Below are 23,291 nucleotides of genomic sequence, written 5' to 3' on the forward strand. Positions count from 1 at the left end.
ATTTTGAACAAAAATGCTGGATTCATGTATGAAGCGCAGCTGTGAGCTAAGGTTACATGTGTTCATGAATAAATACGGTACACACTTGCAAACATTAAAACAGCAGGGAAGCTAAATTGCTGGGGCATTGTTTACTTTCACACATTGGCAGGGCATTGAGTTGATAGGGCATTGTTTACATTTACACATTGGTAGGGCATTGAGTTGATAGGGCATTGTTTACATTTACACATTGGTAGGGCATTAAGTTGGTCACATACATCACTTTCATTTCACACATATATCACTAATTTAAAAAAAACTGTACTAATACTAACAGCCATGCTCATGTGAGGACACCAAGACATTATGATTTAAACTTGGGAAAAATCACAAAAACATATGTGTTTCACATCCTGCTGTACCTGCGTGTTTTTTCTTAAAACCCTGGAAAAACTGCTAGTGGTGTTTTTGCTGATTTTTTGCACTTACTCATTGCTTTCTGAGGGGGAAAAAACTGCAAAAATGCTGAAAGAATTGACATTCTGCAGTTTTTAAAAAACTTAGCAGTTTTCCAATTCAGGCAGAAAAAAAACAAGCGTGTGTATGAGATTTCTGAAACCTCATAGCTTTTGCTGGTACTGTAAAAAGTAGCTTTTAATTTGCATTAAAAAAAGTGGCAAAAAACGCAGCATGTGAACATAGCCTAATATGGTATTGGTTCAAATGCTGTAATGGCACATCCAGTTAGGTCCTTGTTCTTCTGAACCACACAGAGCCAGGGTGCAGTGCCGTTCTCTATGCTGGAGATAGTTTTTCCTTTAAGAAGTGTTTTGTTTTTTTAGGAAGGAATAACTTGTTTTTTGGATTTTTTTTGCCAGCTTTAGTGTCCCAACTTTTCTAGTCCCAGCATCAAATAATTCTCTATATACACCTGAATATTTAAGAAAGTAAAAGGGAGATTTTGATTTTTTTTTAGGAGAATATATGTGACCAATATAGCCCCCCTACTTTTCAATAACGGTCATAAGCCTTTCATCCATGGAGTCTTAGTTTCTTAATTTGTTGACGATCAACTTTTTTGGGCAGCACCAACCACGGCCTCCCAGACACTATTTAGATAGGTGTACGGTTTTCCTTCACTGTAAATCATCCTGTTTAAGAAGGGCAAACAAGTTCTCAATAGGGTTTAGGACAGGTGAGGAAGGGGCCATGTCATTATTCTGTCATCTTTAAGCCTTTACTGGCAGCCAAGCAGTGGAGACTTCAATGCGATGGACCATTGTCCTGCATAAAAAAAAAAATCTTTGTCTTCTTAAAAGACGCAGACTTTTTCCTGTGACAGTAGTTTTGCAAGTTGGTTTTGAGTCCATCTTCAACTCAAAAAGATCCAACTAGCTTCTCTTTACCAATACCAGCCCATAACAGTACCCCACCTCCACCTTTCAGGCGTCTGAGTTGAAGTGGATGTCTGTGCCTGTTACTGACCCAGACACGCACCCATCCATCTGGTCTGTCAAGAGTCACTCTCATTGAATCAGTCCATAAAACCTTTGAAAAGTCCCTCTTCAAATATTTCTTCACCCAGTCTTGATGTTTTAAGTTTTGTGTCTTGCTCAGTGGTTGGTCAGGTTTCAGTTTTCCTTACCTCGGCCATAACTCTGAGCACTGAACACCTTGTACCTCTGGGGCTCCAAGGAGGCTGCATCTCTGGAATATGACAGCTCTGGAGGATAATGGCTTCCTGGTCACTTCACGTTTGATTCTTCTCAAAGCTTTGGCAGTTAATGTGCATTTTTTTTCTCAGCACATTTGTTTGCAACCCTGTTGACCATTTGTAACAAAACCTTAGATGGTTCTGTGATCACACCCGAATATCTTGGCAATTTCAGGACTGCGGCATCCCTCTGTAAGACTTGTAGCAAATTGACATTTCAGAGTCGGATAAATCTTTTTGGCCCGTTTTGCTTGAGGGAAACAAGCTGCCTAATAATTTTGCACACCTCGATAAAGGGTATTTATTGTATCCTTAAGTCACATCCTCCGTCATTACACAAATACACATCTGATCTGCTTCATCCAATAAGCATTCAGGTTTATACAGCTTGGAGTTGGAAAATGTGTATAAAAATTATGATATGGTCAAAATGCTCCCTTGCCTAATTGTGCACACATCACGCAGTAGTTAGCGATCACCGTTGCAGTTTATATCGTAAGTGAAAAGAAAGCGGTAGAGATCTTATTATAATAATTTACAAAAAGTATTATATTTATTTTATGATCAGTTCTCCTGCTACAGTTAGGTCCATATGTATTTGGACAGAGACAACATTTTTCTCATTTTTGTTCTACACATTACCACAATGAATTTTAAACAAAACAATTCAGATGCAGTTGAAGTTCAGACTTTCAGCTTTCATTTGAGGGTATCCACATTAAAATTGGATGAAGGGTTTAGGAGTCTGGTGATGTCCATGAGTTCAAGACTTCAGGCAGTCATTGCCAACAAAGGGTTTTCAACGAAGTACTAGAAATGAACATTTTATTTACAATTATTTAATCTGTCCAATTATTTTTGGTCCCTTTAAAAACAGGGTGGCACATGTTAAGGAGCTGAAACTCCTAAACCCTTCAACCAATTTGAATGTGGATACCCTCAAATGAAAGCTGAAAGTCTGAACTTGCCATAATACAAATTCGAACAGTCTATTCAGTAGGACTATCAGCTGTGTATCCACCAGACTTCTGCACAACACAACTGATGGTCCCAACCCCATTTATAAGGCAAGAAATCCCACTTATTAAACCTGACAGGGCACACCTGTGAAGTGAAAACCATTTCCGGTGACTACCTCTTGAAGCTCATCAAGAGAATGCCAAGAGTGTGCAAAGCAGCCATCAAAGCAAAAGGTGGCTACTTTGAAGAACCTAGAATATAAGACATTTTTTCAGTTGTTTCACACTTTTTTGTTAAGTATATAATTCCACATGTGTTAATTCATAGTTTTGATGCCTTCAGTGTGAATGTACAATTTTAAAAGTCATGAAAATACAGAAAAATCTTTAAATGAGAAGGTGTGTCCAAACTTGTGGTCTATACTGTATATGGACCTAACTGTATGTTAATGTTGGTATTTGTAAGCGCAAAGTACAGTAAATGTGGTGTACTGTAGTTATTTCTTTTTGCATAACATTTTTAATGGCATCACATAATGAGTCGGTAAGGCAATCTCAGTTATTTATATAGTTATTTTTATATTGTCCCCAAATTTTATCCCACTATTTGCTGGTAATACTTGAGACACATTATCTCTCCAGATCTTGATCACCGGTTTGCCCCCTTATTTTTTTTTGTGTGATGAACTCAAAAGTGAAGTTTGTGGTTCTGTCATATAGGATATACTCTGAAATCAGCTTTTTATTGGGCGTGCAGAGTATATCATAGGTGATGATTCTCCTCTGGCCTTTTGATGCCAGATTGGTTACCTGGTATTAAACTTGCCCTCCCTGAGGGCTACTGCATTTGATCATGGGTCGTACGTGTGACTCCAGGACAGTTCAAGTCTGAAGCATATATTTAATTCCTTAAATTGAATCTGTCACCAGATTTTTGTTTCCCCGTCTGAAAACAGCATGATGTAGGGATAGTGATCCTGTTTTCGGCGTTGTATTACTTACTGAGCTGCTTGTTGTATTTTTTGATAAAATCACTATTTTTCTCTGCAGATATGCCAGGTCTCTGAATGCTGAACCCTCTATAACCCCGCCCCCACCACTGATTGGCAGCTTTCTGTGTACACTGTGCATAGGCAAAAAGCTGCCAAAGAGTGGTGGGGGCTGGGCTATATAGAAATAATGAATATGGAGGACTATATGGCAGCAGGTTTACTGGACCATTAGTGATCTCCTGCTGAGAAAACAGTGATTTTATAAAAAATTATAGCAAGCAGCCCATTAAGTGACACATCTCTGGAATCAGTGTCTGTCTCTACATTATACTGCTCTCAGATTAGGTGGCAAAAACATAGTGGCAGATTCCCTTTAAACAATGTTATTCTTTGAAAATATATACGGTGGCTTGCAAAAGTATGCCCCCATCTTTGGCATTTTTCATGTTTTGCTACCTCCCACCTGGAATTTCACTGTGTTTTTTGAGGGTTTGCATCAGTTCATGTAAAGAACATTCCTACAACTGTGAACATTTAGTTTTCTTCTTATTGTGAGGCAAACAACAAATAGGACAGAATAACGGAAAACTTTAGTTTGCATAACTATTCACCCCCTAAAGTCAGTACTTTGTAGCGCCTCCTTTTGCGGCAACTACAGCTGCAATTCGCCTTGGATAAGTCTCTCTGAGCTTTCCACATCTTGCCACTGGGATTTTTTTTTTTCCCATTCCTCAAGGCAAAACTGCTCTAGCTCCTTCAAATTAGATGGTTTCCTCTGGTGAACTGCAATCTGGACTTTGAGTAGTCCACTGTAAAACATTTACACGTTTCCCATTAAACCACTTGAGTGTTGCTTTAGCAGTATGCTTACGGTCATTGTCTTGTTGGAAGGTGAACATCTGTCCCAGTTTCAAATCACTGACAGACTGAAACAGATTTCACTCAAGAATATCCCTGTATTTTGCACCATTCATCTTCCCCTCGACTTGGACCTTTTTACCTGTCCCTGCTGCTGAAAAACACCCCCACAGAATGATGGTGCCACCACGTTTCACTGTGGGGATGGTGTTCTTGGGGTGATGAGCTGTGTTGATTTGGCGCCAGACATAGCGTTTACCTTTGTGGCCTTTCTTTCAAACAATAGATTTTTATTGAAAAAAATGAAACAATTAAAAAACAGGGTACAATTTGTAATCATATTACAATGGGGTACATAGGGAAGGACTAACATTACAGACAAGCAAGTGTAAAGGATAAGGAAAAGGGGAGAGGAGCCCGAGAGGGGAAATTTATTTGAGTCTTAATCCAGTAGGGTAAGTTAGGATGAGTCTGGGGAGTCAGGAGCATGTAGACGAAGTGATGGTGTGGTGAAGGGATATTAACCTTAAAAAAAAAAACCTTGGAAAGCCTTACTTATCAAACGTATCCCTAATATCCCCAAACACACCCAAGTTCTTATTTCATTCATATTTCTTGTAGCCAAGCAAACTATAGTATTGGCCTGGCAAAAACAGGATTAGATTTATCTGAAGTCAAGAGACTGCTTTTCTGGAATCTGATTAACGGAAAATTGTCAGCAATACTCATAGATAAAGTTCATTAAATTCGAGAAAATTTGGCTTCCTTGGGCGGAATACGCTAATGAAAATGAACCTTTTAATTTTTGCCTGTAAGTAAAGGCTTTTTCTGCCCACTCTTCCATAAAGGCCGCCTCTATGAAGTGTACGGCTTATTGTGGTCGTATGGACAGATACTCCAGTCTCTGCTTGGGAACTCTGCAGCTCCTCCTGGGTCGCCTTTGGTCTCTGTTGCGTCTCTGATTAATGCCCTTCTTGCCTGGACTGAGAGTTTTAGTGGACGTCCCTCTCTTTGCAGGTTTGTTGTGGTACCATGTTCTTTCCAGTTGATGATAATGGATTTGATGGTGCTCCGCGAGATCATCAGAGGTTGGAATGTTTTTTTATAACCCAACCCTGACTTGTTTGGAGATCTCCATGGTCTTCATGGTGGTGTTTGGTTATTGGTGCCTCTTTCTTAATGGTGTTGCAGCCTCTGTGGCCTTTCAGAAAAGGTGTGTATATACTGACAGATCATCTGACACTTAGATTGCACACAGGTGGGCTTCCTTTCACTAAGCATGTGACTTATGAAGGTAATTGCTTGCACCAGAAATTTTTAGGGGCTTGTTTGATCCCATAAATTAAATTTATGCCTATATTTTTCTCATTTTACTTCACCAACTTAGACTATTTAGTGCTGATGCATCACACACAAATCGCATTACAAAAATATTTAAAAACAGGTTGTAATGTAACAAAATAGGTAAAAAGCCAAGGGGATGAATACTTTCACAAGCTGAACTTCTGTGGGTTTTTTTTGTTCCCATGTATCAATCTTTTACTCTTTAAAGTAAGAGGGTGATGACTTTTTGTTGCTCTCTACTGCCTCCTGCCCCTTGACCCTTTGGAATAGCCATAGCTTGGCCTTTGTATGGAGTACATAGAGAAATGCACAAAGGCTTCAATATTAATAAGAAAATAAAAGCTACTGTTGGAAAACAGACAGCAAAAAACTGAGAATGCAAAGTTACTATTGGTGAAAGAGAAGCAGTCAGATGGGGATATGAGGGGTTAATAGCACCTGATCTGTGTCCTACATTTACCTTGAACTTGTCAAGCTAGTGACTGATTGAGCTGCTACTCCAGTGACACAGGGGTTAGCATTCACTCTATCAGCAGGCTTGCTTCCAAGGTCTGGGATTTAACAATGACGTAGTAATCCTTCTTTTCCCACTGTTTTGTCGTATTCAATGATTAACTGTACTATTCTCTGTCTCTTTCTTCCCCCTCAGGTTTGTTTGAATATGGCCGTAATTGGTCTGCCATTGCGAGAATGGTGGGCTCCAAAACAGTGTCCCAGTGCAAGAACTTTTATTTCAACTACAAGAAGAGGCAGAACCTAGACAGCATCCTACAGCAGCACAAACTCAAGATGGTAAGAATCCGCCGCTCGGTGCCCTGTGGTGTCTGCTTCTTTACATTATATATAGATGTGTGTGTGTGTGTGTGTGTGTGTGTGTGTGTGTGTGTATATGTATATATATTGTATATATTTTTATATGTGCTGTACATATAATTATGCAAGTGCTGGTTGCATTGATTTGTATGTTTATTGTTCATGTCCCAACTTTACAATTTTACTTTGGATATTTGGAACATATGACATTGCTTTTCTGGTTGTTGTTTATACCTACTAGATTCGGTGTAAGCGACAAATATCAATGTAATGTAGGGCATCACAGGCTCATTACCTATTAGCCAGACAGTCAACTGACCTGGGGCTAAAGCTCACCTGTGACCTGGGGCTACAGCTCACCTGTGTGACCTGGGGCTACAGCTCACCTGTGTGACCTGGGGTTACAGCTCACCTGTGTGACCTAGGGGCTACAGCTCACCTGTGTGACCTAGGGGCTACAGCTCACCTGTGTGACCTAGGGGCTACAGCTCACCTGTGTGACCTAGGGGCTACAGCTCACCTGTGTGACCTAGGGGCTACGGCTCACCTGTGTGACCTAGGGGCTACGGCTCACCTGTGTGACCTAGGGGCTACGGCTCACCTGTGTGACCTAGGGGCTACGGCTCACCTGTGTGACCTAGGGGCTACGGCTCACCTGTGTGACCTAGGGGCTACGGCTCACCTGTGTGACCTAGGGGCTACGGCTCACCTGTGTGACCTAGGGGCTACGGCTCACCTGTGTGACCTGGGGGCTACGGCTCACCTGTGTGACCTGGGGGCTACGGCTCACCTGTGTGACCTGGGGGCTACGGCTCACCTGTGTGACCTGGGGGCTACGGCTCACCTGTGTGACCTGGGGGCTACGGCTCACCTGTGTGACCTGGGGGCTACGGCTCACCTGTGTGACCTGGGGGCTACGGCTCACCTGTGTGACCTGGGGGCTACGGCTCACCTGTGTGACCTGGGGGCTACGGCTCACCTGTGTGACCTGGGGGCTACAGCTCACCTGTGTGACCTGGGGCTAAAGCTCACCTGAAGCCTGCAAACTACAGCAACAGCTTACCTGCAACCTGCAGTCCTAGCTCACATGTCTGAGTGTAGACTGACACTCCATCTTTCTTATTGGGATATAGAGGTTTAGAAGACATTGCATGCTCGTGTAACTTTCCATTCCTCTTATAACAATCACTTTTGAACACAAGTTAATTGACACAAATGCAATCATGTTACTTTTTCCATTTGAACATTGCAGCAGACACCTTGTAATTTCTGTCATGTGACCTGTCATATCATGAGATCGTAGACAGTCATGGGCCTAGAGCTGGCCATTCACATGAGATAGCTGTTGGACAATCGCTTGTGTTTTCAACAGGAAGAGGGCAGAAAGCCGCTGGCAGACTCCTCTTCCCTTCACGAGACCCACATACACATAAGATGGTTGGCCAGTCCTGTCATCTTTCACCTAATATATATGAGGGTCTTGATGGGGTTGTCGATACCTTCATAGCATAGCCATATGATATACTAGATGCAGGTTCCACCTATGTATATGGAAATTGTCTGTATTCGGAATTCCCCCAGCAATTAGTGGAGGGAGCTGGCGAATATGGCACCACCTCTCCTACCATTGGTGTTTGGATGCTGGCCGGAATGGGGATCAGGGGATCTCTATTCTGGAGATAGGTGACCGTCCCATAGGATAGTGTCAGACATTTATAAATGTCACTCATGAGACAACCCCTTTAAAAAGGTGTTTTTGTTAACAGACTTATAATAGTTTGTTTCAGTAGTGTGTTGATTATGTGGAGAGCCTTCAGGTGTTTGTAAAGATGTAGAAGAGGTGGTCACATTATTTGGGGGAAATTAATAAGGCTTAGACTAAGTTTCTGATGTATTCGCCAACCAAGACCATAGGGTTACAGTATGTTACATTAGTGTCCTTTTGGCATCCACCTGGCCTGTATACATAAGGTACTGTATGGAATAGTGTAGTAGACTACACAATTTCACACCATGATATACAGTAAGAAAAATATTTTGTATATTTTCGCCTACATTTGGGCTCTATAGGTGAAGCATAATACTTATCTTGTACTTCTCAGTATCTGATTGACATACAGTACAGACCAAAAGTTTGGACACACCTTCTCATTTAAAGATTTTTCTGTATTTTCATGACTATGAAAATTGTACATTCACACTGAAGGCATCAAAACTATGAATTAACACATGTGGAATTAACAAAAAAGTGTGAAACAACTGAAAATATGTCTTATATTCTAGGTTCTTCAAAGTAGCCACCTTTTGCTTTGATGACTGCTTTGCACACTCTTTGCATTCTCTTGATGAGCTTCAAGAGGTTGTCACCAGAAATGTTTTTCACTTCACAGGTGTGCCCTGTCAGGTTTAATAAGTGGGATTTCTTGCCTTATAAATGGGGTTGGGACCATCAGTTGTGTTGTGCAGAAGTCTGGTGGATACACAGCTGATAGTCCTACTGAATAGACTGTTAGAATTTGTATTATGGCAAGAAAAAAGCAGCTAAGTAAAGAAAAATGAGTGGCCATCATTACTTTAAGAAATGAAGGTCAGTCAGTGTGAAAAATTGGGCAAACTTTGAAAGTGTCCCCAAGTGCAGTTGCAAAAACCATCAAGCGCTACAAAGAAACTGGCTCACATGAGGACCGCCCCAGGAAAGGAAGACCAAGAGTCACCTCTGCTTCTGAGGATAAGTTTATCCGAGTCACCAGCCTCCGAAATCGCAGGTTAACAGCAGCTCAGATTAGAGACCAGGTCAATGCCACACAGAGTTCTAGCAGCAGACACATCTCTACAACAACTGTTAAGAGGAGACTTTGTGCAGCAGGCCTTCATGGTAAAATAGCTGCTAGGAAACCACTACTAAGGACAGGCAACAAGCAGAAGAGACTTGTTTGGGCTAAAGAACACAAGGAATGGACATTAGACCAGTGGAAATCTGTGCTTTAGTCTGATGAGTCCAAATTTGAGATCTTTGGTTCCAACCACAGTGTCTTTGTGCGACGCAGAAAAGGTGAACGGATGGACTCTACATGCCTGGTTCCCACCATGCTTCACGGAGGAGGAGATGTGATGGTGTGGGGGTGCTTTGCTGGTGTCACTGTTGGGGATTTATTCAAAATTGAAGGCATACTGAACCAGCATGGCTACCACAGCATCTTGTAGCGGCATGCTATTCCATCCGGTTTGCGTTTAGTTGGACCATCATTTATTTTTCAACAGGACAATGACCCCAAACACACCTCCAGGCTGTGTAAGGGCTATTTGACCAAGAAGGAGAGTGATGGGGTGCTACGCCCGATGACCTGGCCTCCATAGTCACCAGACCTGAACCCAATCGAGATGGTTTGGGGTGAGCTGGACCGCAGAGTGAAGGCAAAAGGGCCAACAAGTGCTAAGCATCTCTGGGAACTCCTTCGAGATTGTTGGAAGACCATTTCATTTCGGTGACTACCTCTTGAAGCTCATCAAGAGAATGGCAAGAGTGTGCAAAGCAATCATCAAAGCAAAAGGTGGCTACTTTGAAGAACCTAGAATATAAGACATATTTTCAGTTGTTTCACACTTTTTTGTTAAGTATATAATTCCACATGTGTTAATTCATAGTTTTGATGCCTTCAGTGTGAATGTACAGTTTTCAAAGTCATGAAAATACAGAAAAATCTTTAAATGAGAAGGTGTGTCCAAACTTTTAGTCTGTACTGTATACATCTTATTTGTTAAAAGGGGGCCATAGACTTGATGTGAACACAGCTTTAGGGCCCTAGTTGCCTTTGGTTGACAGTGTGCTATTGAGCATTAATGTTTTTTTTACCAAATGTGGCTGTGATTACAGTCTTCTACATGCTGGAGACATAAGATGACACAGCAGATTCCCATGGTGCTTTAAAACTTGTATTCCATCTCGTTTTAACATCATTTAACACATTTAAAAATGTCCCCACATATATATTTTTTTCTTGTGTTGTACTTTTCCATCTTCTGAAAAATAAGCACAGACGGTCTATGATTGTGCCAGCAAGTTGAATAATCCGAGAACATGGAGTGTTGGGATTCTTAAAGCTCTCTCTGCTTGTTGCCGCTGTTTTGTCGGTTCTTCCAATAGGAGGGGAGAAATGTAGACTTGCTAATAATTCATAGGTTCTACGTCCAACTGGATGGACAATTGATGTGGGAATCGAGTTGTTAAACCAAGCAAATCTTGTAACCTTCATTTTATATAATAAATCAACGTCAGCGTTGCCTATTTCTACTAATCTTTGTCCTGTACATAACAGGTTGTTTATGTTTTAACACACCCATACAGTCTGGAACAAATACTATCACATGCACACCTTGACAGCAAAACGTTACAAAGAAGTTGTTTTTTTCTCCACTTATGAGCCACTTCTTTCTCTCCCACTGCCTCTTGAACTCATCATTCATTCTGAAAAATAACATAAATCTATCTACTTAAAAACATGAGGTGCTGCCAGCTCACTGATACTTCAATTGTCAGCTATAAGCTGAGTTATGGAGAGGGCAGAAGAAAATAGGGAAAAGGAGGATGGAGGCGCACTAGTAGGTAGAGACAGGCAAATTTGCTTTCTAGTAAGTGTTTCTGTATCCCAAGTGTTGGATTTACAGTTACACTGCTTAGTAGTGCTGTATAATGTCCTCCTTGTATGCAGTGTACTGTAGACATCATAGTAGCTAGTTTACATCAACCAGCTAAGAGACGATAGAAAATTAGAGAGCGAGCCTGCCAAGGGTGAGCGAATGCAATATACAAGCCATACATTGGATAGAAATAGTGTTATTGCTCATGTCTGCACATACTGTAATGCATTTACACTCGCTCAATCTTTCACTCGCCCTCCACTCAGATTGCAAGTTGAGCTTAAACAATACCCAATCTCTTGGCCAAGAGACCTAACGCACACAGCAGTCATGAAAGACTATGAATTATTTGAGCGTGCAATGGCTAAACATATTGAAGTCTCAATATTTAAAGAATATCCATTGTTTTAATTTTTATTTCATAAATCAATACGACAAGTGAAAATAAGAAACTTTGTAACATATCTAATCAGAGAAATCTGATTCTTTCTCTCAGCTCAGGAATAAACTCTGTATTATGTGAAGACAGATTTTTACATTACTGAGCTAAGAGATGACAATTACTACTTGTAAGATTCTATACAGACAGGAGGAGGCTGGCGCTCTGCTTCTAGCTCCTTCTTCCTCCTCGCGATACATAGGAGATGACAGTTGCTACTGATAAGATTCTATCTCATTAATTTAAAAATCTGTCTTCACTGAATACAGATTTTACCTGTGAATTGAGAATTTTAAAAGTGAAATATCAGTCCAGTAGCAGAAAGAAGCAGATTTCTCTGATGACATATATTAGAAAATGTCTTCTTTTCACGTGTACTATTGATTTATGAAATAAGAATTAAAATGACTGTTACTCTTTAAGCTCTGATTTTAAACATACAGTGCTCAAAAAAACTGATTATATAAAATATGCAAACCAGTAACAAAATAAAAGAGACACAACCGAAAAACTTAACACCTTCACATTTTTACGTTTTCTGCTTCTATGAGGGTAGGAATTCACACCTCTGTCTTGGATCTGATCCCACAATGTGAACTAGATTTTATTGGCAAGTCATACTTGTATACCCTCAGTCCGTGGCTCAGATTTCCATAGCTGCCCACAAGTTCATTAGGTAATTTAGGTGTTTTTAAATAGACAGTGAGGTAGTAAAAAAGAAGGACCAAAAATACAAAATACTTTATAGTCCTTTTTGCAGTCAGTTATGATTCTGCAGTCTGGAGATCCAAACCTACAATTGAAATCTTGGCTCCATAGGTGAAGTCCAAGGGTTCGATTTATCAGAGCTTTCAATCCAGAATTTTGGTGTTAAAAATTTTGAAAAGTTGAAAAACCCAACTTTTCAAAGGTAAATTTTCCAACTTCATGCCAATCTCTCCCAGCTCCACCAAAATGGGTGGAGCTAGGACTTGGACACCACAGCCAAACTAATTCATGGTGAGCTGTGGTGTTCCCTATGCCAAAAATCTCACTCCAGTACCTGACTGGAGTAAGATTTCTGGCGTAGTACATGTAAGCGCACGCTACTCGTCAGAATCTCGAGATTCATGAAGAGGTGAGCACCCCGTCATGAATCTGGAGTGTCTGACTCTAGCACACCCCCTAATCAAGACCGCCTTGTAAAATGCCCGGTCTTGATGAATCGGGGCCCCAAAAGTCTTTATTGAAGAAAGTGACTAAATAGACATGTTACCTTATTACACACGTGCACATAACGTGTATATAAACTCATTTAGTAAAACTTTATTATATATTTGAAAAATATATATCTCCCCAAAAAACAAATGTTCACAAATCAAAAGTTAATTCAGTGTTAAAAGTATAAACCTTTTTTTGGCAGCAGACTTGTTAAATGTGACTATGTAGACCAGAATTTTTTCAGTACGGGTTGCTCATCAGAAAGAGAAGGTAAAGGAGACCTTTACCATAGTAACCATTGTGCTCAGTCGCTGCATGGCTGTTTTCCCCGTCTGTTTGTCTTCAGGTTTCTCTTTAGGCAACACGAAAGCAATTAAGATGCAAGTAGAGTGCATGTTTCCAGCTCTTGTGACTCACATTTGGTTAAAGACCAAATAAATAAATGAGAAGCGGTTTTCTGATAAGGAGCCATGTTGGGTATTTATTACCATGTAACTGTACAGAATTATGCTCTGCATCTTCATGCAGTTTTCCAGTCCCTGAATGGAAGTATTTCAGATGCTTTTAGGGCCCGTCTGCAACCTGTATATAAATAGCACACATCCGGAGCAGCCATTATCTCAGGCAAGTGATCCAGTACAAGTCCAGGCGGCTGCCAAATTACTGAAACACTCCATCCTCGAGCAGGTGAACAGACACACAAAAATTAAACTTAATCCATAGATTTAAACATTAAGGTTAGGGCTACATGACAACTTAGACTGCGTGACATTAGGATCGCAAAGTGCTAAATCACAGTTAGAGGAGTTGTCCAATCTGGGACATTTGTGGCATAGCAACTGGATATACCATAAAAATCCAAAAACAGATGTCTTGGGGTGGCTCCTACATCTTGAGAACGAGAGTCTTCGATGGCATTTTATATTTTATTGAAAGACCTAACCGATGTTAGGCATGTTGGGTTTCAACAACCTGATTTTTTTTTCTTGTTCTTGCATATTCCTCTTTCTTTATTGAACATGAAAGCTGGACCATTATAACAGTAAGCTAGTTGGCATTTTATGATCTTCTGATAGGTTGCTCACAATTGTTATTTAGCAACACAAATGTACTTATATGTTGTCATAATGGTAACAGAATTGTTGATCACTAATGGCATTTATGCATTTTATGAAAATTGTACTAGTAGGTTGTTGGAATCAATGATTATACATTACATTATTGTGACAGACTTGATATTAAGTAACTTATTTCTTCTAGGAGAAGGAGCGCAACAACAGACGAAAAAAGAAAAAAGCAGCTCAGATGGAAGAGGAGGTCCAGTACACCCCTGCTGTAGAGGATGAGGAGATGGAGGGGTCGGGGATTAGTGGTAATGAAGAAGAAATGGCAGAAGAAGGAGACAGTAAGTGTTTGAATCATTTGCTCCTTACTTTTCCCTGGCATTATTTGTTGTGTATGTTAAAACTCTTAAAGGGGTGGTCCGAGACCAAAATGTATTTTAATCCTGAACTTCCATCTATTTAATGTCATAATCTAATCGCTTTTATTATATACTCTAATTAAAAAGTCTCTACTATTCCCTCACAACTCTGTCTAACTGCTTTTCTTTTTTTTTTTTTTTTTTTTTTACTACTTCCTCTTTGATGACGCTTTGTTTGAGAATCCCAGTGCATGATGGGTTAGTCAAACGAGTCGACATCAGGGGGCAGAGGCTGCTGTCACTGCAGCAGCTTCTGCCCTCACCATGAAAGGAAGCATCATAAGTGATATAAGTTTCTGGTCTAGTCCCTGCTCTACTGAGCATGCGTCAGTTGTCAATTCCTAGGTGTGCTCAGTAGATTCTTGTCACTGTGCAATATGCACAGCACAATATGCTCAGTGACAGTGCACTCCCTTGCTGGCTCTGAGCAAAAGTGACAAGTAGGCAAGAGAGCGCACTGTCAGTGAGCGTTGTATGAAGAATACCCGCTATGCAGGAAATGCAGAGACCTGCCCGTCCCCGCAAATGATCTAATTTGCACATGCATCGCTGGTCTATAATGCAGTTAATTTTGTAATATATTTAATCATAGAAATCTGCTTCTTTCTCCGTTTGAGCCACTCACCTCCACCTCTCCCTTGAAACCATCATCTATTCTGAAAAACCGCTAAAATCCATCTTTTTCATAGCAAACCTGATTGCCAGGATAGAGAAGTGTCAGATTACAAAGCCTCTGAAAGAGGGCCTTTCACCAAATATATTTCATGTTTAACTGTACACACCATGTAATAGTGGCTGCAGGGCTGAATAAAACTTTTTTTTTTTTTTTTTTTGCATCTCTGTTGCAGAGATATTAGCAGTCAAAGTATTTGGCTCCTAATGAGTTAACTTTTTTGTTAAGTCGAGGTGGGGGGTTTCAGATAATAACTCCTAAAGGGAGAAGTACATGCCCCCAGTTAAAACACCAACTTGAACTTAAGTCAAGTTAACTCATGAGATGATAAATACTAATATCTCTGCAACAGAGTGAATAAATAAAAAAAAACAAAAAAACCTTTTCTTCCACAGGTAGAGACAGTGACAAAATCAGACAATCAGAAGCTTGTCCACCAAGTGACTTCCCTCAACCCTAGTGTTGATTTCGCTGTTACACTGCTCAGTAATGCTGTACAATATTGTTCATGCTTCTGCTGCTTCTGTTTGTGTTTTGCACAAAGTATGAAGAGCAGGAATCCCTCATGTTTGTGTGTACTTTGTATGGGAGACATCATGGTAGCTAGTCTCCGCCAACTTGCTCCGTGAGAACTGAAAATTATAGATAGAGCCTGCAATGGAGAAAACATGTACTATGACATGACATTTGAAAATGTACTCTCTCGCTTATTTGGAAAAGTCACCTGAAATGACAGGTATGATTTAAATAGCTTTCATTTTGCATTTGGAGTATACACCGGAAGTATATTTTGAGAAGATTTCCCAGCATATACCTTTTATGTATGAAATTATGTATAGGCATATATTGCTCAATGCCTGTCCTATTGAAAAGAAAGTGTGCATTTCTTTTATACTTTTATACTTTAATATAACAAGAATAGTACACTCGTTTACTCTTTTGGTTATTGTCAGGTTAATTAGGGCCTATGGACACTTTTAATCAATACACCAAATGCAGTGTGATTGTACCCTAAATCTGGCGATACACAGTAAATGTTTGTCCAACAGGACACTATTTTCCCAACTCCTATATATACATAAGTGCTCGGCCAAACATTCATAAGTTTTCAACAGCAAGATGGGAGAAATCCTTGCAGACACCTCCGAAAGTGGCTTATCAACTGCCAGATTATTCTCTTCCCTGCCATCACCTATCGGGGGAAAGTCTGGAGACCTCCATATTGTCAGATGGTTGGCTGGTCCCACCAAAATCAACAGCTTCAGAAGACATTTAACTAATGTGTATGGCAGCCTTTACTATCATTATGCCATCACCTTATAAGATAGGAGTATCGATTTTAATATTTTTTTTGACTACATGTAGACAGAGTAAAATACATTTAGACTTGACGTGCAGATGTTGTTATATAATATATACACAAAATGTTTATAATTTATTAAAATGATCTAAGTAATTAGACCTGGATTTCTGCAATGTCTGTGATGTGGTACAGTCTATAGGTGACTTCTTCCTGATGCTCGTGTTTTGTTCCTTCAGCTGCAGTGAACAACAGTTCAGATACAGAGAGCGTTCCATCACCAAGACAGGAAGCCAAAGAAAGCCGAGACAATGAAGCCAAGCCAGTAGGCACCTCTGTAGTGGAAACGAACAGCGAGGCGCCGGCTGATCCTGGTAACTCAACTGTGCAGCAATCTCAGGAAATTACAGAAAGGACTAGTAATATGGAGGAACCCAAAGAAGATCCAGAAGCTAGTACAGTCAAAAAGGAAGAGGAAGATGAAGGAAGATTTTGTGAGGAGCCAAGCAAAAGTGAAATAAAGCAGGAAGAAATCGAGGACTATAAGGAAAATGTTGCCGAAAACATTGATGAGCCACCGAAAGAGTCATCAGAAGTGCCACAGAAAGTGGAAAAGAAGCATAGCAAACATGGGGGGAAGACAAATGTAGACAGTGACTCTAGTGCCACCTGCAGTGCAGATGAGGCTGAAGAGCAGGATTCCACTGAAAAGAACAGGTATGACGTAATCTAGGCTTTGGAGGGGAAACGTAGCACTTATTCTAATTAAATAGCAGCTGCTTAAATTAACAAAAAAATGATCTCATGAGGGTTTTCTCTGTCTGTAGAGGTTGTCGTGGATAGTGTGTACCACCATAACCTCATCATCATCATATTGTGGTTATTTGAGGGTCACTCTTCTACACCAAGATTTAGATGTAGTAGCAGGAAGAAGCACAGGTTTCTATACTTTAGAGCGAGCACGAAGTGCTACATGACAGTAATAATAAATGCTACTAATTGCTCTGATGTGATGATGATGAGACCTGATTTCTGCATTCTTGAAGAACGTGCAGTCGACTTTAGTGTATTTAATAGGAATTGCTTCTTCATGGCTAAGGATTTCAATGAGTTTTAATATCCAATTTTCCTCCTTTATAGTGCAATGCTTCTTTCTCACCTTTTATTTTATGTAATGTACAGATAGTTTATAGTTTTTGTGGTGTGAATATTTTCATGTAATTAATAGAATTTTGATACGGCCCCGCTTATGTAATATCGTCCGGTTTATGTTCTTCACTCATAAACAAATCATCTATTGCAGTAATTTTTCATTGTACTAACTCTGACTCACAACTAGTTTATTTCTGAGCGAAACCGAGAAAACATACCTCTTTGTCATGTTTAAATTGCTTGTTTTCAACCACGGATGTTCCAGTCAAGTAGCCCAAATTTTTGCTATACATGCTGTGTCCTACAAGAGACTTGTCCAGAATAGGCAAAAGCTTTACAAATATAGCTATAGTATGTTGACCTTGTGTGTGGGAGCAGGATTATGTTTGGGGATTTTTAGAGATAATTGTATCAGTACTTTTTTTTTCTATGGAGCCCAATTACTTGACCTCAAGAAAATTGCTTTCTACCTGCAATGTCTGTCACTGTAGTGAGGTCACTTCCTCTAGAAGAGCTCTTCAGTTAAGTATCTTTTGGAAATACATCATCCTAGTAATGACCATTGTCTGAGGTTTTGTACAATCCACCTTTGTTTGGAAGGATCTATATTTGTAGAGTATTAAGTGCTTGCTGATTGCTTACAGGAAAAGGTCTTCAAATACTATATGAAGGATAAATAAGATGTCGTTCATTGTAAGCACTACATGACATATTGGCCTTGCCTACTCTGACTGCTTGTTGTAGGCTTCACTTTAATTTTCTCTTGCTGGAAAGCTAGTAGTCCTGTTTTGGTCTTGTTTTATCGCCATAGATTTCCATTACTTAGATATTTCCAGGATTCAGTGGCTGCAAGCTTCTATCCCAAGTATTATTTGTTCACAGAAAAGCCACTGAAAAAAAAGCTTTTAAAGGGGTATTCCCATCTCGTACAATTATTTTATGTCCATAAATTTTGCCATGAATGTATGTCTCGAGAATGGAGTTGCGTTGTGTCTTGTCAATTTAGAGGTGGTTGGAATTCTCACATAAATGAATCGGAATTTCACCAATATCTCTGAGAGTAGTGCGAGTCAGGGCCATCTAACCCAAATAGATGCTCGTCCCATTGGTGGGACCTCATGTACTATACATTTGTTAATTCCCATGGACATGCTGTAATTGTCCAACTTTGTAACAAATTTGTTTTCTTTTTACTGTTCCAATGAATCAAAAATAATGAAGCACCCTTGCAATTAGTCTGAACTGAAATCTCCTTTCACACGTCTGATTTTTCCACGAACGAGAGAAATGGCCCGGTTATTCTGATCAGACTTTCATCAGAGTGTGATCCACATCTCATCTGTTTTTCTTGTATATGGAGAAATGAAAAAAAGTTTCTTCACCTTCTCCATTCTAACCGTGCGTGAAAATCGGACCGCACTCACAGACCCATTGACTTTATATTAATCTTGGGGTCGGATGAAAATTGGACATGCCTCTGCGATTTTCTGTGGACCTCCAGGTCCCTGAAAAATTACAGACATGTGAATGGCCCCATAGACTATCACAGGTACTAGTGCTATCCGTAAAAAGCACAGATAGCACTCGTACATGAAAATCACATGTGTGAATGAGGCCTCAGTGTTGATGGCATACTTGCCAACATTTCTATGAATGGTTAAGTCCTGCCCCTGAAAACACCACCCCTACTGGGAACTTCACTACCCGCCTGAAATACCCACTTTTGGGTGGTGTTTACACCCCCATGTAGGCTCAGTAGTCCTGGGAAATAATGGCCAATTTGCACGTACGTGAGGTATACCTACGTATCTCCATGGTAACAGACTACATGTAAACTCTGTGTAGTCTGATCCTGCAGTCGTATTGAAACATAGGTACTTCTTGCTATTCTACAAACTGTATCTTCAGGGAAAAGGATATAAATTGCAGGGAATCTGAATGCAGGATCAGACAACACCGGGCTTATTTGTAGTCCGGTACCAGGGTAACACCGTTTTGGATTGGTGATTGTTCATAAAGAGCTGTAAAGTATTTCTTTAAAAAAAAAAAAAAAAAAAAGTTCAAGGTTTCCCGTTCATGATTAACAATTAGAAAAATAATAATGTAATAAGAAAGGAATAGGTGGGATAGTGACGGCTCAGTGGGAACTCTGTAACCAGCTGGAGAGGACTTTCTAGCATGCTTTCTATAAACGGCTGAAGATGGAAGAGCTGTATGGTAAGCTGAATAGGGTGGTAGAATATGCAGAATAATATATTTTTTATTACAATTATTTGCGAAAGTGCTTCATTATTTAGAGCCTCTACTAGTCTGAATAAAGATTTGCATTGTATGGTATGTTTTGTGAAGGTCATGGACACTTCACTGTTTTCCCTTGGACGGCAGTATCTCGGCCACCCATCAAGCACAGTTTGATGCCTGGGGGTGGCAGTGTGCTAGGAAAACTTATATGGCATCACCGTTCATAAGGTGATGGCATGTAGTAACAATTTACTATCACTTTGTATAAGATGTACTGTACATATTTCTTTAAAGGGAAAACGACCGTGAAATTCTTTAAGAAGAACATTATTTTTACTTTTCGTGTGAATTACAGTCAGTCTTTCTGTTTTGATATGTAAATTGTTTGACATTTTGTGTTACATTGGCAAACAACTTCCTGTAAATGTCACATTATTCATGGTAGCTTGGTTTACCTCTGGATTGTACATTTTTATATTCTGCATACAACTTTAATAACTGCTTAGTGCACACTTATCTAATGTGGAAATTTGCTTCCTTAATTGGTGTAAACAGTGAATCAAAGGTACAGTGGTGCTTGAAAGTTTGTGAACCCTTCAGAATTTTCCATATTTATTAATAAATTTGACCTGCAAGTATATCATATTTTTGCATAAGTCCTAAAAGTAGAAACGAGAGCCAAATCAAACAAATGAGTCAAAAATATTACACTGTCAATTTTTTATAGAGGAAAATGATCTTATATCACATGTCTGTGAGTGGCAAAAGTGTGTGAACCTTTGCTTTCAGTATCTGATGTGAAATAACTACATCTAAATGTTTGTAGTAATTATTGATTAGTCCTTCACATCAACTTGGAGGAATTTTAGCCCATTCTTCCCTATAAAACCGCTTCAACTCTAATTGTGTTGGTGGGGTTTCTCCCATGAACTGTTCAATTCAGGTCCTTACACTAACATTTCTAAGACTTTGACTTTGCCATTCCAAACTTTCTTCATTATTCTTTAACTATTCTTTTGTAGAAGGAATTTTATGCATTGAATCATTTTACTGCATCACCTACATTCTCTTGAGATTGAGCTCATGAACAGATGTCCTGATATTTTTCTTTAGAATTTGCTGATATAATTTGGGCCATAACAAAACTTTGGTCTTTTTCTTGCGAATCCATTCTTTTCTTGGTTTGGGAGTATGCTTACAGCTGTTGTCATGCTGAAAGGAGAAATTCCTTTTCTTCAGCTTTTTAGCACAGGCTTGAATGTTTTGTTGTAAAATTGACTGGTATCTGGAACTGTTGGTAATTCCCTCCACCTTCACCACAGCCCCACTTCTAGCTGCAGAAAAACAGCCTGAAAGCATAATGCTGCCTCCACTATGCCTCACTATTGGTATGATGTTCTTTTGGGGATGTGTAGTATTTTCTTTTTGCCAAACATAATCTTTGGAATTATGGCTAAAAATTTCAACATTGGTCTCATCACACACATTTTAACACGTTTTTGCAAGATTTGATATAGGTTTTTTCAAAACATAGACGGTTTGGATGTTTGGTTTTTTTTTGTGAGAAAAGGCTTCCATCTTGCCACAGGAGAGACATATGAAGAATATGGGAGATTGATGTCACATACAGTACACCAACTATACTTAACAGAATTTCCTGCTGCTTATTTTGCTGTAGGCCTTTTGGCACCAATTTTCTTCTTGTCTTTTTATAAATTTTTGATGGACATACACCTCTCAATGATTGCCTTCAGTGTTCCATGGTAAATTTAATACCTTTCAAGTTTTTTTCACCCTTCTGACTGATCACTTTTAACAATGAGAGCATTTTACTGTGTTGAAGGCGGTTTTTGGACCATGAATTTTACTGTAAAATGCAACTAAGAAAATGTTAGGAAAATCCTAGTATAACAGCTAAACTTTATATGGGATCAATCATAATCACTTTAAGGCTGTTTGCAATGTTTCTGCTTCATTTTACAGTACCAGCAAAGTCTATGAGATTTCAGAAATCTCATGCACACACTTTGGTTTTGTGGCATCAGTATTTTGTGCTTTGCATGTTTTTTTTTGCACAATAGAGCATGTCACTTTCAGCGTTTTTCACCCATTGAAAGTAATGGGTGGTGAAAAAACGCATAGTGTGAACATAGCTATCAGGTTTTGCTGCATTTTTAGTGAAAAAAACAAGTAAAGGCATTATGTGAAACTCATTTATTTTTGTGATTTTACCACCTTGTCTTTGTCACCTGAGATGACAGTTTGGATTAAGACAGTTTAATTAAATTGGTGATCTGTAAACATTGGCTGAGCTAGGTGTGAGATTGAAAAATACCTGTGGCCCCATCCAAAATTATTTGTTAGTTTCTCAATGGGTTTGTGGAGATTATGGGTGACATTAAAGGCGGAAGAATTTCTGAAATTAGACTTCTTGGGATTTTTTTACATGACTTTTTAACATGGGTTTACAGACTTTGTATTTTTATATATGATTACTCACTAAGTAACCCATGTTTCACTGCTGGTAGTACTCCTCCATTCCTGCCTGCCAGTACTCAAAAGTGTGCCACAAGTATGATGAGTGACACATCAACTCATCCAGAAGAGTATGGACAAATGACTATTATCTAACAGTCCAGCAGACTCTAGACCCTTTTTAGCTTGGGACATGGTATGTACTAAACTATTTTTTTAAGGGACATCTTAAATAAAATTTACTATCGCAAGGTCGTATTTTTGCTGGTGTTCTCCTATAAATCTTATCATTAGTACATAAAAGCTTCACAAGTGCACTAATAGACGTGGTGTAAAGTGTGTCGTACAAGTCTAGCAATTTGTTCCAGTCTTATACTTCTTGTGTTGCTTTGGCAAATTTTGGTAAATTTGGTGCAATTTTGCATAACCCTGACAATTGATGCATCCATTGAAACTAATTTAAAAAGTTCTTAGATTCAGTATCTTTGAATATGGAAATAAGCAGCGGACAAGATCTGGACTGACCTTTTGTGTTTTCTGAGTGCAGGCTGATGTCTCCCCGGCCTAGTCTGTTGAGCTCTGGCAGTGACACGCGAGTTAAAGCCTCGCCTCAGAAACCAATGGACCTGAAACAACTGAAGCAGAGAGCGGCTTCCATTCCACCCATTGTAAGTAACTGCAAGAAAAGCAATTCACTGTTCGTGGACAAAAGGGGCAGAATAGGGGAATAATATACCAAATGCTCAGAAGAATGGTTATGTGACAAAGGTCTGACATCGGCTTACAATATGTATTTTCTAGTAGAACATGCAACATTTATGAATCAGAGGTTGTCACCTTTCAACTGTCTTTAGTCCATAGGCTCAATGATGCGTAAAAACCAAACTGAGCTTTATATACCCTCTCTATACAATAAGAAATTTTGTTGTAGATCACTATCTCGACACCTAACTTGATATGGTCAATGGTTTGTGCCAAGTTACAGTTTTCTGCATCTTGGTATAGTTAACGCCTTGTGTGCTATGTAA

General features: G+C 39.5%; 1 protein-coding gene across 16 annotated transcripts in view; it reads left to right on the forward strand.

The window, feature by feature from the left end:
• Positions 1-23,291, forward strand: part of NCOR2 (nuclear receptor corepressor 2) — a 475,703-nt gene that overhangs the window by 372,575 nt on the left and 79,837 nt on the right. For 15 of the 16 annotated variants that reach the window (XM_073676157.1, XM_073676163.1, XM_073676164.1 and 12 more), the window contains 4 exons: positions 6,499-6,641; positions 14,200-14,344; positions 16,635-17,112; positions 22,811-22,931. In XM_073676157.1, the coding sequence (XP_073532258.1) occupies positions 6,499-6,641; positions 14,200-14,344; positions 16,635-17,112; positions 22,811-22,931 (887 nt within the window). The remainder of the gene's footprint in view (positions 1-6,498; positions 6,642-14,199; positions 14,345-16,634; positions 17,113-22,810; positions 22,932-23,291) is intronic. The other variant, XM_073676156.1, reaches the window with a different exon arrangement.

This window comes from Phyllobates terribilis, unplaced genomic scaffold, assembly GCF_046119375.1.
Source record: "Phyllobates terribilis strain yellow unplaced genomic scaffold, ASM4611937v1 Scaffold_1__5_contigs__length_1240528914, whole genome shotgun sequence".
NCBI lineage: Eukaryota > Metazoa > Chordata > Amphibia > Anura > Dendrobatidae > Phyllobates > Phyllobates terribilis.